Source organism: Scyliorhinus canicula, chromosome 25, assembly GCF_902713615.1.
Source record: "Scyliorhinus canicula chromosome 25, sScyCan1.1, whole genome shotgun sequence".
Classification (NCBI taxonomy): domain Eukaryota; kingdom Metazoa; phylum Chordata; class Chondrichthyes; order Carcharhiniformes; family Scyliorhinidae; genus Scyliorhinus; species Scyliorhinus canicula.
This window is the reverse complement of record NC_052170.1, coordinates 22,977,134-22,995,921: the sequence shown is the minus strand read 5'-3', so window position 1 is coordinate 22,995,921 and position 18,788 is coordinate 22,977,134. Positions and strand designations below refer to the sequence as shown.

Sequence of the window (18,788 nt, the reverse complement as noted above, 5' to 3'; positions counted from 1 at the left end):
CACCCTCAGTCCCAACGCCATCCCCACCCCCCCCGCATGCTAACGCCCCACGGCCCTCCCGCCCCCAGTCCCAACGCCATTCCCCCCCCCCACATGCTAACGCCCCACGGCCCTCCCGCCCCCAGTCCCAACGCCATCCCCACCCCCCCCACATGCTAATGTCCCACGGCCCTCCCACCCCCAGTCCCAACGCCATCCCCACCCCCCCCACATGCTAACGCCCCACGGCCCTCCCGCCCCCAGTCTCAACGCCATCCCCACCCCCCCCACATGCTAACGCCCCACGGCCCTCCCACCCCCAGTCCCAATGCCATCCCCACCCCCCCCCCACATGCTAACGCCCCACTGCCCTCCCGCCCCCAGTCCCAACGCCATTCCCCCCCCCACATGCTAACGCCCCACGGCCCTCCCGCCCCCAGTCCCAACGCCATCCCCACCCCCCCCACATGCTAACGCCCCACTGCCCTCCCGCCCCCAGTCCCAACGCCATCCCCACCCCCCCCACATGCTAATGCCCCACGGCCCTCCCGCCCCCAGTCCCAACGCCATTCCCCCCCCACATGCTAACGCCCCACGGCCCTCCCACCCCCAGTCCCAACGCCATTCCCCCCCCACATGCTAACGCCCCACTGCCCTCCCGCCCCCAGTCCCAACGCCATCCCCACCCCCCCCACATGCTAACGCCCCACGGCCCTCCCGCCCCCAGTCCCAACACCATCCCCACCCCCCACTCAGAAGGGATGCATTAGTGGGCAGTGGATTGGCACGCTGAAAGATAGTGGGCGCGATTCTCCCAGACAGGGAGAAATCGTAAGGCTGGCGTCAAATCCGGGCAGGTTTGACGCCAGCCTCCCCCCCCCCCCCCCCTCCCCGACCGGGAACCTGATTCTGGTCCCCAGTCGGGGCTAGTATGCCGCGGCCGTAAACTCCGGCCTCGCGGGCTTAACGAATTTCGTTAAGCCCGCTTGCCAGATTTTGCGACGGCTGACGCGTCACATGACGTCAGCCGCGCATGCGCGGATTGGAAGACTCCAACCCGCGCATGCGCGGATGACGTCATCGCGCATTTGCGCGAAACCCGCGCATGCACGGGCCGGTATGCCCCTCAGCCGCCCCGCGAAGTGATACAGCAGGGCGGCGGAAGGACAAAGAGTGCGCGGGAATCGGACCCGCTGCCCGTGATCGGTGCCCAATGATCGCGGGCCCATGGCACCCTTGGCACGGCCGTGGTACTGCCGTGCCAATCGGTGCCATGGTTTTCAAAATCGGGACTTTACGGCCGTTTTTACGAATGGCCAGACCAGGTGTGTTTGCCGTTCGTAAAAACAGCCGTAAAGGGCTTGGACTTCGGCCCATCGGCCAGCTGAGAATCACTGCTGGCCGTAAAAAAAACGGCGGCGGCGATTCGTATCGGGAGTCGGGCATGGGGGGCGGGGAGAATAGCGGGAGGACGTCAGACCAGCGTGGCCGTAAAAATTAACGAACCCCGCTATTCTCCGCACCGTCGTGAGTGCGGAGAATTGCGCCCAATGTGTTGCCTAACATTGATTCGCAAATTGGGAATGGGTGGCTCACAGAGAGAGAGCGTTTCAGAAATCGCTTTACATAAAGATTCTGACTGATTTAATATCACAGCAATTATACCTGAGGTGGAAAGTGCAGGAAGTTTATTGGAAGAGTCATCCGTGTATTTTGGAGTTGTCGGATCTTCGTGTTTCTGAATTGTGGATATCCCTGCGTAGGAATGGAAACAGCGTTCAGCACCAGAGTGACAGAGAATCTGAACAGTTTCTTCCAGATTTCCTTTAGTCATAAATGCCAGTGGTAATATAAACACGCCGAAACAACCCAAATTCCCATTGTCACTGCATCACAGACAGCTTTGCGCTGGATAGTAAATGCGACCACACAGCATCAAACGTGTCTCAGTTACTATAACCTACTCCACCCAATCACTGATTTTCATTGAACTTTGTTAATATGTTCGATTTATGTCAGTCATTACATCCAAAGCCATCAGGTTCTACCAAATAAACCATTCAAATCCCCTCAGTCAATAACATCCCACTCTCTCAATAAATACACACGTCAGTCAATGAGTCAATCGGTAAATGGATATGACCCATTTACCTCATGCAGAAGATTCTATTGCCCTCAGTTAGTATACGTCACTCCCCCAATGCAGAAATCCTCTTCCACTGATGCATTATGGATAAATTCCTTCAATCACTACTGTGACATTATGGGGAATGTTCAGAATGCAAAGGGTTAATGTCATATCATAATTAACCACTAGATGGAGCTAGATGCAGAACTTTATAAAGCACTGACTCACAGAGCTCTGGGAGAAGGCTGGAGAGGAGGGCACAGGAGCAGTGAGACGATCAGAGAACAGTTATATATAGAGTGCAGAGACGAGTATTAGTTGAGGGCAGATTGTAGAATTCTAGATTATTGTTTACTATAGGAGCAAGTGATCGAGCTTTAATAAGTAGTTTAAATAAATGTGAGCTTTGAAATGAAAAACTGAAATGAAAATCGCTTATTGTCACAAGTAGGCTTCAAATGAAGTTCCTGTGAAAAGCCCCTAGTTGCCACATTCCGGAGCCTGTTCTGGGAGGCTGGTACGGGAATTGAACCGTGCTACTGGACTGCCTTGGTCTGCTTTAAAAGCCAGCTCTTTAGTCCTGTGCTAAACCAGCCCTTAATGGTAGAACTGTAACCAAAGTTGATGCACTGGACACTGATGAGAAACAAATATTTCAACTCTTCGATTGAATAAACAATTGGACCATAACATTAAATATTAATGTATCTGATGTCCATTCAAGCTGGATACGGGGCACATGCAAACTTAATCACAAAGGCAGATCTCAAACAACTACAGGAGATAACACAAATTAAAAAGTCAAATTGTCGGTTGACAGACTACAATGGGAACGCAATAGTGATGAAATGTTCCGTCTGTATCAAGGTAAAGAATAGTGACATCTTTATGCCATTGGACTTTGAAATTGTGGATGACACAAAGGCATCATTAATTGGTGCAGATTCATGCATTAAATTAAATTTGGTGCATCTAATTAGATTGCCAACATATCTCAGCATGGAGCTGAGGGCAAAGAACTAGTTGTTGCAGATGCATTGTCATGAGCTACAAGCTAGAATGGTGAAGAAGCATCAGAAGCAGTGCTAAATGTGGAAACACATGTCATACTTGTCGCAGACACGTTACCTGTGTCTGATGCAAAGCAAAAGTCAATATGCAATGAAACTCAAAAAGACACAGTACTTTAATGGGTGATCAAGAAACCTAAGAGAAGGAAGGCCTTATGGCAGTTGTAATAGCTTTCAAAGCATCAAGGATGACCTGACTGTTACAAATGGGTTCCTATTGAAAGGATTCTGAATTGTAACACCCTCCTGCCGACGAAGTGGTATTCTAAAAAAGATACATGAAGACATCAAGGGATAGAGAAGTGTCGAAGCAACACAGTAGCACAGTTGTCAGAAACATTGCTTCAGGACGTCAGGGTCTTATGGTCGATTCCCAGCTTGGGTCACTGTGCGGAGCCTGCACCTTCTTCCTGTCTCTGCGTGATTTTCCTATGGGTGCTCTGGTTTCCTCTCACATGTCCCGAAAGATGTGCTGTAAGATAATTTGGACACTCTGAATTCTTCCTCTGTGTACCTAAATAGGCGCCGGAAGGTGGCAACCAGGGGTTTTTCACAGTAACTTCATTGCAGTGTTAATGTAAGCCTATTTGTGACAATAGAAGTTATTGGAATTAAAAAATGTGTCAGGCAGTCAGTGTGCTGGCCCGGAATGAATAAGAGTGTAGTCAAACACATCAACCATCCCAATGTAAAAGAACCTTTCTGGCAAGTGAGATCGTCACTAAGTTTGGCGTGGATCTGTTCTATTTCAGAAGGAATGATGATTTAATCATTACTATTCCAATTATCCTGAATTCAAAACGTTGTCAGAATCGACTGTTCACAAAGCAATAAGCGAGGTGAAGTCTGTATTTGCTGGACACGGAATTCCATTAATAGTTGTGGTGGACAATGGACCTTGTTTCAATATTTGGGAATGGTTATCATTTGCAGAAGCACACACCGTCCAACACATTACCTCCAGTCCATTATATCCACAATCTAATTGGAAAGCAGAGAAAGGAGTCGGAATAGTGAAACAACTGTTCAAAAAGACATTTGATGGTAATTCGAGTTTGTTGCTAGTGCGGTTAAGCGATAAAGGCACTCCTTTATCCTCAGGATTGCCACCTGACCAGATGCTCATGGGAAGGAACATTCGTACAATACTGCCTGCCATAAGAATTTCAAACATGAATGAGCAGTTAATTCATGAAAGAATTCAGCAGCAACAACAAAGTAAAAGGCATACGATGACACGCATGCAAAACAATTACCACCATTAAAAGGCGATGTCGTCAAGATATGGTATTCCAAAGAGTGGTTGGACAGATTTTGCGAAAGTGGGAAATGAGTTTTCACCACAATCGTATCTGGTGCAAACTGCGGCTGGACTGATGTTTTGTGGAAACAGAAGAGCATTATCAAAAGCAAAGTATTGGCTGCAGTTTGCAGAGCCAACAACAACAAACCCATTCGCCATGTTTTGCAACATTGACTTGCCATCGTTGTGATCAACTACACAGACAGAACAGACAAGAGGCGATTGCAATGACACTGCGAGTGCATTGAGAAGGTCAAAAATGACAATAAAACCACCAAATCGACTAAATTGGTAAAACACAAAGTAATGTAACTCTGTAATTCCAATTATGAAGTGTAACAGAACATTAAACATGAGCTGTACGAAAGCATTCTCAACAATGTATGTAAAAATTGTCAAAAAGAATTTCAAACACTTTTATCGAAGACAGGAGGATGTGACGTTACGGGGAATGTTCAGAATGCAAAGGGTTAATGTCATATGATAAGTAACCACTAGATGGAGCTAGGTGCATAACTATATAAAACACTGATTTACAGGCTTCTTGGGGAAGGCTGGAGCGAGAGTATAGGAATAGTGAGAGAGATCAGAGTACAGTTATAGATAGAGTGTAGAGACCAGTGTTAGTTGAGTTCAGATGTTTTACCATAGGAGTAAATTGTCGAGCTGTAATCAGCAGTGTAACTAAATGTTCGCTTTGTTAATAAACTTAGCTTCTGTGGCCTTTGTGAACACTGCAATATCCACCCTGAGCACGAGAATCACAAAGACCACCACAGCTACATCCAACTCCATATGTACAATCCCGATTCCACCAGGTGTCTACATTCAGTCCCCTTGTCACTGAACCCCACATCCCTCAATCTGGAGGAACACTGCCTTCAGTTCATTTTTCTCACTCAGCTGAGTGTAGAACTGAGCGTATTGTTGGGGTGGGGTTTTATTGGTTGAATACTATCTTCAAAATAAATTGACAGGCAGATACTTAATGTTGTTGCTTCCAGTGCAACAGACGAAGAACGGTCAGTTGATTCTACAGTTGGTGGTCCTTCGGTTATGTGATGGTTTGGCGGCTCTGGTCCTGTAAAAATTGGAACGACATAGAGCAAAGGTTAGAGTTCTGAAATAACACATCAGGCAGGTATTCATGCCGTGCAAAAAAAACGAGGAGAACGCGAAGTAGAAGAACTGACAAGCACGTCCTCTGCATATTAGAGTTCATATAACGGCAGCTAAATAATTTCAAACAACGCAAATCATCCAATCCCATGTTCTTCAACATATTATTCACATTCCTCTCAGTCTCCTTTCCCTCCCTTCACCACAGACTCCACGCCCCACGCAGCACCCACTCCCGCAAGCCCCCCGCCCCCTCCACAGTCTCCAGGCGCACCCCAGAGTTGAAATCACTCATTGGGATCAGCGAGGGAGCATTTCCAAAGACGCATTGCATAAAGATTCTGACTGATTTAATATCACAGCAATGTAACCCGAGCTGGAAGGTGCAGTGGGTTTATTGGATGATTTATCAGTGTATTTTGGAGTTGTCGGATTTACGTGTTCCTGAATTGTGGATGCCTCTGTATCTGGTAAAGAAGAATGGTCATCATGCTTAAATTCCACTGCTTTCAGTTACTGATGCCTCACTCCCATCAAAGCAGACATCCACTTCCACTCATGTCTTAGATTTAAATTTCTTCAGTCGCTACATTCAACTCCATGTGTACGTTCCCGATCTCAAAGGGTGACTATATCCAGTCCCCTGTTACGACCAACATCCCTGAGTCTCTAGACTCGCTGCCCTCAGTTCCTTTTGCTCACTCCAAATAATACCTCAACCTTCCACTTGATCTCTACTTCCCACTCCTCCACGGTCTCTACCTCCCACTTCCCCCTGTCCATACATCCCTCTCCCACTTGGTCTCCACCTCCCACTCCTCCACGGTCCTGACCTACCCCTCCCCCCTGTCAATACCTCCCTATACCACTTGGTGTCTACCTCCCACTCCCCCATGGTCCCTACCCCCGATTCCCCCCTGCCCATACCTCCCTGTCCAACTTAGTCTTCACCTCTCCCTCCCCCCTGTCCATACCTCCCTCTCTTACGTGTTCCTGATCTCCCATTCCCCGGGGTCCCTACCACGCACTCCCCAATGGTCCCTACCTCCCACTCCCCTCTGTCCATACCTCCACCTCCCACTTGGTCTCTACCTCCTTTAAGAAATGGGTATTTGTCAGTGATGTCAGAGTGTGGGTGGAGCTGGGCTGTCTGCATTTACTTTCGCTTTGGGCTGTCTGCTACAGGCTGTGTATTAGTTTTGTTTTAGATTTGGAGAAGCTGCAGTCACAGCAAGATGTGTATAAATCTCTGCAAGCTAAAGAATGTTCATTTGTTGATTTCGAAGTGGTAACTGCTCTCAGTAGAGAAGTGAACCTGATGTCTTTCTGTAAAAAGTGTTCTTTTTTGTCTTATGGATGTTGCTGGGAAAGATTAAGAGTTGCTTATAGAGTACTGTATTCTGTGGGGGATTTATTGGTGTTGATAGTTGTTAAGATGTTTACTGTGGGTTTATAACGTGTTAACATATTTCATAAATAAAAATTGTTTTAATTTTAAAATACTTTAACTCTCTGTTGCACTACATCTGTTAGGTAGACCTGTGTGCTCCTCAAAACCAGAATCTATTAAAAGTTGTAGGTCAGGTGAACTCCATGATACACTTTGGGGTTCTGTCAACCATGGCCAATATCAAATTGGGGGCTTGTCCAGGATAAAAGTCTATCTATTGGACTGGCTTAGTGAACTTAAAGACAGTGAGGGGTGAGCATATTGTGGTTGCTTTTCAGGTGTGGTATTCCATTTTAAGTAGGGAGTGTGTTATGGACAATGCCTCTTTCAGAGGCTCTGAAGTTTTCGGGGGTGGAGACAGTCACACGCAGTTCCTTACGAACAGAGACTAAATAGAGGCTTTTACATTTGGCAAAAACATTGCAGTTAACATTACCTGACGGAATACGAAAAGTAGAGGTCCTTACTGCGGGAGCTGAGCATTTAAAATTGCCTGAAAAACAGTCTGACTCATTGGAAATGGCAAAGATCCAGTTCCAGATTAAGCAACTTGAACATGAAAAAGAATTAAGGCAGCTTGAATATGCAATGAGAGAAAGAGAAAGGGAGCCAATGATTAGGGAAAAAGAAAAGGGTAGCGAAGAAAGAGAAAAAGAAAGAATTGCCTGAGCAGAACAAAAAGAAAGTGAAAGGGAGGTACAGATCAGGGAAAAAGAAAAAGAGATGGAGGAAAAAGATAAAGAGAGAAAGGAAAGGGAAAGGGAGAGATAGGAAAGGGAAAAAGAGTGAGTTTGAACTTCAGAAAATGGGCATGATACATGACAGTCAGTTAAAATTGATGGATGTTAAGGGAAACGTACAGTTGGAGGATCGTGATGAGTATAGTGAGAAAGAGCTTCATAGTCGAAGGCTTGGTGGGGATCTATTTAAATGTGTCCAAGCATTGCTAAGGTTTGATGAGAAGGAGGCAGAAGCCTATTCAATTTCATTTGAGAAGATGGCTAAACAAATGAACTGGCCACAGGACATGTGGATATTACTGATTCAGCCAAGCTGGTAGGTAGAGCTCGTGAAGTGTTTGCATCACTCCTGGAGGAGGTCGTATGAGGAGGTGAAAACATCCATCTTAGATGCATATGAGCCAGTGCCTGAGGCCAGCAGACAAAGTTTTTCAAAATTTAAGGAAATAACCTGGTGAAAGATACATGGGGTTTGAAAAGATCAAATAGAGTAATTTTGATTGGTGGATAAGGGCTTTGAAAATAGACCAAATGTATGAACCTCTCAGAGAGATTTTACTTTTGGAGGTGTTTAAAAATTCAATTCCTGATGTAGTGAGAACTCATGTGGAAGAGCAGAGGGTTAAAACTGCCAGGTTAGCAGCAGAAATGGCAGATGATTACAAATTAGTTCATTAATCAACGCTTTGTTTCCGACATCAGTTTCAGCTTGTGAGTGATAGAAACTGGGGAAAAGAGAAATAATCAAATAGTAAAGGTAAAGGAGATCTGATGGGAGATAATAAGGGGAGTGTACCTCAGACTGAAAAGGAAATCCAGGAGGGTGGAAGAGACATGAAAAGTTTAAATTATTTTCACTGCAATAAACTAGGCCATGTAAAGTCACAATGTTGGTGATTGAAGAAAAGCACTGGGAAGGCTGATGTGGTAAAACAGGGTAAGACAATAGGGTTTATTAAAGTGGTAAAGGAAAGCCCAAGTGAAGCGAAGGAGGTGCAAATGATTGTACAACCTGATCAAGAGGTAATTGATAAGAAGGTACCAGATCACTTTAAAGAACGTAGTTGTGTGGGTAAAGTTTACTCATGTGTACCAGAAGGAGCAGGTAAAGAAGTCACAATTTTAAGAGATACGGGAGCTAGTCAATCTTTAATCGTAAGAGACGAGGGGCTCTTGAGTTTGGGAAGAATATTGCCAGAAAAGGTGGTAATGTGTGGAATTCAGGGTGAGAAGAATAGTGTTCCATTATATAAGGTAAGGTGGGAAAGTCCAGTGAAGAGTGGTGAAGTGGTAGTAGGAGTAATAAAGAAGCTATCTTGTTCAGGAATACTGTTTATCTTGGGTAATGATATATATGGATCGCAGGTGGGAGTGACGCCTACTGTTGATGAGCCAGTGGAAAATCAGACAATGGAAGTGTTGAAGGACGATTATCCTGGGATTTTCCCGGACTGCGTAGTAACAAGATCGCAAAATCAGAGCTCGGACAAGAGGAGAAATCAAAGAGTGAAGATAAAGTTGATGTGCAATTATCAGAAACAGTTTTTGATCCGATGGTTGAAAAGGAAGAAGAAAAGGTGGAGGATGAAGCGGATATTTTTAGTTCAGGAAAAGTGGCGGAGTTACAACAGGAAGATATAGAAATAAAACAGATGTATCAGAAAGCATACACGGAGGAGGAATCTGAGTGTATACCAGAGTGTTATTACCATAAAAGTGATGGCTTGATGATGTAATGTTGACATTTACATATTCAGGTGGATGAAAAGTGGGCAGAAGTTCATTGGATAGTATTGCCAGTTGGGTATAGAAAGGAGGTGTTGCGCGTAGCACATGAGGTACTAGTGGGAAGTAGTTAATTTTTTTCGATCATGTCTCACATGTCAAGGGAAACCTCAAGCAGTGATAAAATCAGTGCCCTTAATACCCATTCCAGCATTTGAGGAACCTTTTACAAGGGTCATAATTGATTGTGTAGGGCCGCTTCCTAAAGCATAAAGTGGGAATCAATATCTTTTGACTATAATGGATGTGCCTACTAGGTTTCCAGAGGCCATTCCAGTACACAATATTAGAGCTAAAAGCATTGTGGAGGAGTTACTTAATTTCTTTACTCGAAATGGACTACCGACAGAATTACAATCAGATCAAGGATCAAATTTTACCTCGATGGTTTTTTAAAGAAGCTATGGACAGCTTAGGCATAAAACAATTTTAATCAACTACGTACCATCCAGAATCGCAGGGAGCGTTAGAAAGGTGGCATCAGACATTAAAGACAATGTTGAGAGCGTATTGTCAAGATTATCCAGAGAATTGGGATACAGGAATTCCATTCGTACTGTTTGCAATTAGGGATGCACCTAATGAGTCAACCAAATTCAGTCCTTTTGAACTAATTTTTGATCATAAGGTAAGAGGACCACTTAAATTGATTAAGGAAAAATTGATGAGTGAGAAATCGGAAATTACACTATTGGATTACGTGTCAAATTTAGGGAACGATTAAATAGAGCAGGTGAATTGGCTAGACAACATTTGAAAGTTGCACAAAATGTGATGAAACGGGTAGCGGACAAGAAATCCAAAGTTCGTAGTTTTGGCAGTGGGGATACAGTTTTAGTATTGTTACCAGTGGTAGTTGAACCTTTAAAAGCAAGGTCTTGTGGACCTTATCAGATTGAAAGGAAATTATGTGAGGTGAATTGTGTAGTACGAACGCCGGATAGAAGGAAAACTCACCGCGTGTGTCATGTGAATATACGTAAAAGGTACTTTGAAAGGGAAGGAGAGAAAAAGGAGGTTTTAATGATCATAACTCAAAGTGACGAACCAAATCCAGATGACTGTGAATTTGACATATCTCAAATTAAGTTGGAAAACGAGGATGTTCTTAAAAATTGGCATACATTGTTGAGTTACCTTCCAGATGAAAACGGACTGACCTGAAAGAGCTATTGATATCACATGGTCAAGTTTGAAGAGATAAATTAGGAAGTACTAAAATGGCTAGAGGGCAGCACGGTAGCATTGTGGATAGCACAATCGCTTCACAGCTCCAGGGTCCCAGGTTCAATTCCAGCTTGGGCCACTGCCTATGTGGAGTCTGCACATCCTCCCTGTGTGTGCATGGGTTTCCTCCGGGTGCTCCGGTTTCCTCTCACAGTCCAAAGATTTATTTAAAGGTTACTGGCAGGTACCTTTATCCAAAAGGGCGAAGGAGGTTTCATCTTTTGTGGCTTCAGATGGCATATACGAATTCAAAGTTATGCCATTTTGCTTGAAAAATGCCCCAGCCACATTTCAACGGTTAACTAGCAAAGTCGTTTCAGGATTAGCCAATAGTGGGCAGCACGGTGGCCTACTGGTTAGCATAACCGCCTCACGGCGCTGAGGTCCCAGGTTCGATCCCGGCTCTGGGTCACTGTCCGTGTGGAGTTTGCACATTCTCCCCGTGTCTGCGTGGGTTTCGCCCCCACAACCCAAAAATGTGCAGAGTAGGTGGATTGGCCACGCTAAATTGCCCCTTAATAGAAAAAATAATTGGGTAATCTAAATTAAAAAAAAAAAGGATTAGCCAATAGTGTGGTATACATCGATGATGTGGTAATTTTCAGCCAGACATAGGAAGAACACTTAAACTATCTGACGGAGTTATTTGATCGAATTGAGGAAGCGGGGTTATAAGAACATAAGAACTAGGAGCAGGAGTAGGCCATCTGGCCTTTCGAGCCTGCTCCGCCATTCAATTAGATCATGGCTGATCTTTTGTGGACTCAGCTCCACTTTCCGGCCCGAACACCATAACCCTTAACCCCTTTATTCTTCAAAAAACTATCTATCTTTACCTTAAAAACATGTAATGAAGGAGCCTCAACTGCTTCACTGGGCAAGGAATTCCATAGATTCACAACCCTTTGGGTGAAGACGTTCCTCCTGGTGGGAAAACTCGCCAAAAGTGAATTTGGAAAATCCCAAGTCATTTTCCTTGGCCATCCAATCGGATGGGGTCGAATGGTCCCACGGGATGTGAAAACAAAAGTTATTGGGGAGTTTCCAATACCATCGATTGGATTTGCGATTTCTTGGCATGAGTAGATTTGATTGAATATTTGTGCCAAATTTTTGTAGTGCCGTTGCTCCACCGATAGACTTGCTGAAAAAAAGGTCAAAAATTTAAGTGGACAGCGGAGTTTCAACAGGCATTTGTCTGCCTGAAAGCTGTGATAACCAATGCTCCTGTGTTGGAGAAACACAAGGGACTCTGTGATCAGATTGAACTAAAGTATCTGACTTTAAAGAGAAATGCCGAGGAGCAGAGAAATGGACGGATCGTGCAGAGATCTTCTTGTTCAAAGAGACTGTCAATCAAGGAGTTCAGTTGGAGGAAGAAGAACAAAAAATGGACTATGGTATTATAAATATTTGCGTGATTTGTTTTGATAAAAATGAAACGTATATTCACTGTCCATGTTTCTTAAAGAAAAGTGAAAAATGTGAAAAATGAAACCATCTTGAAGTTGACAGTTTATTATTTTTTCTTGGGGGGCGGGGTGGTGTCATTTGAGAGTACCTTTAAGAAATGGGATGTTTATAAAAATAGCTGTAGTGGATCTACCTTTAAGAAATGGGTGTTTATTAATGATGTCAGAGTGTGGGTGGAACTAGGCGGTCTGCTTTTACTTTGGGCTTGCAGCTACATGGTATGTTTAGCTTCGTTTTAGATTCGGAGAAGCTGCATTCACGGCAAGATGTGTATAAATCTCTGCAAGCTAAAGAATGTTCATTTGGTGATTTCAAAGTGGTCACTGCTCTCAGTAGAGAAGTAAACCTGATGTCTTTCTGTTAAAAGGGTTGTTTTTTGTCTTGTGGGTGTTGCAAGGAAAGTTTAAGAGTTGCTTATAGAGTACTGTGTTCTGTGGAGGATTTAGTTGTTAAGATGTTTACTTTGCTTTTATAAAGTGTTAACTGGTTTCATAAATAAAGTGTTTTTATTTAAAAGTACTTTAACTCTCTGTTGCATTACACCTGTAAGGTAGGACCTTGTGCTCCTCATAACCACAAGTTATTAAAAGTTGTGGGTCGGGTGAACTCCATGATACACTTTAAGGTTCTCTAAACCCTCGATCATAACACTCCCACTCCCCTTCAGTTCTCTGCCTTCCACTCCCCCGCGGTGTCTACCACCCACTGATTTTTAAATTTTTTTTATCTTCGTTCACTTGTCCGCTTACATATAAAAATTGTGCGTGTATAAGTTGCCTTTTGGAATCATTTAAACACAGCAACGTACCTGTGGAACAAGCAGCACAATTTTGTAACGGCTTCAACTGAAAGTAGTTGGTGCCTTTTTTGAACTTCATTTCATAGACACAGAAGCAGGGTGCCTGTTTCCAGTTTAAACAAACTGTCCTCGTCATTATACCCTGCCCCAACATCGGACATAAATCTGGAATAGGGTTCATAAAAGTTGAACCAGGTAAATAAAATATGAACAGTGATAAACATGGAATGTAAATATGATATCATAAATGTTGGAAGTACCCTGGCCAGGATTCCCCGCTGGCATCTGATACGCCTGGTGGGAGTGTGGCATATCAGAGACGGTGCATCCCAGGCCACTGGAGTCAGTGCAACACTGTCCCTCTGTAAATGTTGTCTCCCGAATAATCAATCTGGTGCTACGAAAAAAATACAATTTCAGATTCAGCTCCCGAATAGGAAAAATCTACAACATTATGTGTGAGATTTATGTGAGATGTATTCTTTGATCCAACAAAGACTCAAATCCACAGTGTGTCACTGTGTTGGCACAGACATTGAGGACAAACGTTCCTTTCTTGCTTTGCTGCTCTTGCTCATTCACAACCCTTCCAGATTAATAATCCATGAACCCAGAAGAAATAGGAATGGAAGTCCGCCATTCAGCCCTTCGAGCCAGTTAAAAACCGGATTCTCCGGTCCGCCAGCTGTATGTTTCACGACTGTACCGGGGCCTCACGGTAGCATGGTGGTTAGCATCAATGCTTCACAGCTCCAGGGTCCCAGGTTCGATTCCCGGCTGGGTCACTGTCTGTGCGGAGTCTGCACATCCTCCCCGTGTGTGCGTGGGTTTCCTCCGGGTGCTCCGGTTTCCTCCCACAATCCAAAGATATGCGGGTTAGGTGGATTGGCCATGCTAAATTGCCCGTAGTGTCCTAAAAAGTAAGGTTAAGGGGGGGGTTATTGGGTTACCGGTATAGGGTGGATACGTGGGTTTGAGTAGGGTGATCATGGCTCGGCACAACATCGAGGGCCGAAGTGCCTGTTCTGTGCTGTACTGTTCTATGTTCTATGTTGGTCGCTACTGGCGTGAACAGCGTGCGACCGGTGTTTGTAGGGCCTGTGGGGGGGCGGAGGGAGGATTGAGCACCACGAGCGTGCTCAGGAGATGTCTGGCCCGCGATCGATGCCCACTGATCGTTGGGTTGGCGTCTCTAAAAGATGCACTCTTTTCCCTCCGCCGCCCCGAAAGATCAAGCCGCCATGTCTTGCGGGGCAGCAGGGGGGAAGAAGGCAACCCCGCATACGGGATTGGCACCGGCCAACCTGCGCATGCGCGGGTGACATCACTTAGGCGCCACCGGCCGCGTCATTCCCGGCGCGCCACTTTGACGCAAGCGTCAAGGCCCGGCATCCGAGATTCACGCGCCGCCGCTCCTAGCCCCCTGGGTGGGGGAGAATAGGGGGCGAGGAGCGGCCTCCGACGCCGGAGTGAAACACTCCGGGTTTCACTCCGGCGTCGGCTGTTGTCTCCCTTTGGGAGAATTCCGCCCATTGTTTTGTTTCAAAACCCACGTGTCCATAATTGTAATACCACACCTGGGGAACAAGCCGTGTGCTTCAAAAGCAACAATACATTAAAGGGAGAGGCTGGTTGAACACCATGATACATTTTGGGGTTCTGATGCACATTCTCCCCATGTATGCGTGGGTTTAATCCGGGTGCTCCGGTTTCAAAGAATAAAGAACAAAGAAAATTACAGCACAGGAACAGGCCATTCGGCCCTCCAAGCCTGCACCAACCATGCTACCCGTTTCAACTAAAATCTTCTACACTTCCAGGGTTCATATTCCCAACTTATTCCTGTATTTGTCAAGATGCCCCTTAATCGTCATTATCGTCCATGCTTCCACAACCACCTCCGTCAGCGAGTTCCAGGCTCCCACTACCCTCTGTGTAAAAAACGTGCCTCTTACATCTCCTATCAACCTTGCCGCTCACACCTTAAACCTATGCCCGCTAGTAATTGGCTCCTCTACCCTGGGGAAAAGCCTCTGACTATCCACTCTGTCTAAGCCCCTCATAATTTTGTAGACCTCTATCAGGTCGCCCCTCAACCTCTGTCTTTCCAGTGAGAACAAACCGAGTTTATCCAACCGCTCCTCATAGCTAATGCCCCACATACCAGGCAACATCCTGGTAAATCTCTTCTGCACCCTCTTTAAAGCCTCCACATCCTTCTGGTAGTGTGGCAACCATAATTGAACACTATACTCCAAGTGTGGCCTAATTAAGGTTCTATACAGCTGCAACATGATTTGCCAATTTTTATACTCAATGCCCGGCCAATGAAGGCAAGCATGCCGTATGCCTTCATGACTACCTTCTCCACCTGTGTTGCCCCTTTCAGTAACCTGTGGACCTGTACACCTAGATCTCTCTGACTGTCAATACTCTTGAGGGTTCGACTATTCACTGTATATTCCCTACCTGTATTAGACCTTTCAAAATGCATTATCTCACACGAATACGTCCACGTGCTTCCAACTGGGAGTAGATCCTGTCTCGAAGAATTATCTCCAGTAATTTCCCTACCACTGACGTAAGGCTCACCGGCCTGTAGTTCCATGGATTATCCTTACTACCCTTCTTAACAAAGGAACAACATTGGCTATTCTCCAGTCCTCCAGAACATCACCTGAAGACAGTGAGGATCCAAAGATTTCTGTCAAGGCCTCGGCAATTTCCTGTTTTGCCTCCTTCAATATTCTGGGGTAGATCCCAACTAGTCCTGGGGACTTATCTACCTTAATAATTTTCAAGACGCCCAACACCTCGTCTTTTTGGATCTCAATGTGACCCAGGCTATCTACACACCTTTCTCCAGACTCAACATCCACCAATTCCTTCTCTTTGGTGAATACTGATGCAAAGTATTCATTTAGTACCTCGCCCATTTCCTCTGGCCCCACACATAGATTTCCTCTCTGTCCTTCAGTGGGCCAACCCTTTCCCGGCTACCCTTTTGGTTTTTATGTACGTGTAAAAAGCCTTGGGATTTTCCTTAACCCTATTTGCCAATGAATTTTCGTGATATTGGCAAATATCAATTTGGCACATTCACCCACAAGTACCGAAAGGCGTGCTGTTTGGTAATTTGGAAAATTCTCCCTCTGTGTACCCGACCAGGCGCCAGAGTCTGGCGACTAGGGGATTTCCACAGTAACTTCATTGCAGTTATCATGTGAGCCTACTTGTGACAATAAAGATTACAAAGGATCATCTGTTCTCGAAACGTTAGCTCTTTTCTCTCCCTGCAGATGCTGCCAGACCTGCTGAGATTTTCCAGCATTTTCTCTTTGGAAGTAATTCAGTGAAACGGTTAATGGCTTGGCATCACGGGTTCAAGTCCAACTTCTTCAGATGTGAACTATTTTTTTATAAATTTAGAGTACCGAATGATTGTTTTTCCCAATTAAAGGGCCATTTTGCATGGTCAATCCATGGAACCAGCACATCTTTGGGTTGTGGGGGTGAAGCCCACGCAGACACGGGGAGAGTATGCCATCTCCACACGGCCAGGAACCCAGGGCCAGGATCCGAGCTTGGGTCCTCAGCGCTGTTGTCCCTGTCCCAATTGAATACATTTGGAAAACGAAGCTACATTCCATAACTAGAACCAAAAGACCATCGAGACTGTCCAAAAAACTAATGTGGTTCACTTTCGGAAAGGAAATCTGTCCTCGTTAGCTCGCCCGGCCTACATGTGTATACAGACCCAGAGTAATGTGGTTGACTCCAAAATATCTTCAAAATAAATTCAGTCATGTCAAATCATTATTTGCAAATGAATAACTGACTTATTATTTTTCGGTATGGCCCCATTGATATATCTGTTGATCTCAGTCTCCCAGTCGTTTACATGCCCAACACTCACACTTTGACCTATTTGTCTGTTTTAGCAGAAAATGCCTTACCTGTTCAATTGGTAGCAGACGTTATCAAGAGCGTCACCACACATCCATGTTCCAGGTACTTGTTCGGGGTCGTTTGGGCCCATACACCGGCCAGAGAGTGAAGAGTCACCGACTGAAGGAAAAATGTTTTTCAATGTCAATACAAAATACACTTCATGTTAAAGAATGACTTGTGATCCCCAAAGCACCAATAGCCAGATTATCCTCCCTGCCCCGTCCTCCGTTGTCACAAATTCGAGCTGAAACATTTCCTCATTCTCTGAACCAGCTTTCCAACTGTATTCCCAGCTCAGCCTAGCCCTGTGGCACACACTTCAAAGACAGTTGACCAAAATCTATATTAACCAATACCACTCAGGTAAAAGAAAACAGCAATAATCTCGCAATTACATCCCTCCAACAGAATCGTGGTTTCCGAGTCCCTGCGTTAGCACCGAGTATAAATGTTGAGGGACACTGGATGATAAGTGGGAAATACCAGGGGCTAGCTGAATCTCTGGGAGAACAGCTGATGAGGGGAACTCATGGTCAGAGAGACATCACTGGGTACCTGATTTGCAAGTGAACACAGAAGGTGATGGACACTCGATATTAATTAAGTGGTATCATGTGGTCTCAGCTGATATTAGATTTTGCAAAACAGAATCGGCTATTTTTGCCGCAATGCTAAAAATGTAAAATAAATGTTGAATAAATAAATGATGATTTGATTAACAATTTGGAAAATAATATACATACTACTTCTGTAATATTGAAGACATTGGAAATCCTATATTTGCTGATTAAAATGCTGACTTTACGAAATGCAAAATTAAATATATGATTAGAATAGAAATAAATAGATGATAAAGGTAAATATAAACAAAGACGTGTTTGTAACTGTTATAAAAAATGCACCATTCTTGATATGATTATAATAAATATAAACATGAAGGATGATTAATAATGAAATATGCCAATGAAATTTGTAAAACAAAAGTCTGCTTGCACAAATGAAAATGATTTCCATTGATTTACAGTCAGTGTTGTCATCCTTGATCTGCCTGAAATATATAATGATAATCTTTATTGTCCCAAGTCGGCTTACATTAACTTTGCAATGAAGTTACTGTGAAAAGCCCCGAGTCGCCACACTCCGGCGCCTCGTCGGGTACACAGAACGGGAATTCAGAATATCCACATTTCCTAACAGTTCGTCTTTCAGGACTTGTGGGAGGAAACCGGAGCACGCGGAGGAAACCCACGCAGACACGGGGAGAACGTGCAGACTCTGCACAGACTGTGACGCCAGCCGGGAATCGAACTTGGAAACCTCGGAAGCAACAGTGCTAACCAGTGTGCTACCGTGCTGCCCGCTTGCTTTTGGTTCACAGTGGTCATCGTTACAAATGAACAAATGATATGAAAAGCTTGAGCAATGTGAACCGTACTGATTGATGATTGTGCCGATTTTACAAAGTAGTATTATGGCATTAGTGGGCAAACGGAAGCTACAATTCAATGCAGAAAATGTGAAGTGATTGATTTTGGTCGGAAGAATGCGGAGAGAAAATGTAAAACAAAAGTAGCATTTCTGAAGCTGGTGCAGGAATAGAAATCCATTCGTGTGACTGTGCATATCGTCAGCAAAGATGGCAGCAGAGGTTGGCAAACGGGTTATGTTTCCTCACTAGCGGTCTGCCATGCAGGGGTTTGGCATGAATGTTTTGAATGGTCTTTCCATAGGGTTCCCGCTCATCCGGAACTCTGCAATTTTACG

The 18,788-nt window shown here is 44.8% G+C and overlaps 1 protein-coding gene across 1 annotated transcript in view; it reads right to left on the bottom strand.

Annotated features, from left to right (window-relative positions):
* The window catches only part of LOC119957019 (mucin-5AC-like), an 86,450-nt gene that overhangs the window by 49,361 nt on the left and 18,301 nt on the right, over positions 1–18,788 (bottom strand). The window contains exons 3-7 of the mRNA XM_038784601.1: positions 17,030–17,141; positions 13,334–13,470; positions 13,083–13,238; positions 5,466–5,561; positions 1,645–1,734 (exon numbers count right to left, since the gene is read on the bottom strand). Of these exons, the coding sequence (XP_038640529.1) occupies positions 1,645–1,734; positions 5,466–5,561; positions 13,083–13,238; positions 13,334–13,470; positions 17,030–17,141 (591 nt within the window). The remainder of the gene's footprint in view (positions 1–1,644; positions 1,735–5,465; positions 5,562–13,082; positions 13,239–13,333; positions 13,471–17,029; positions 17,142–18,788) is intronic.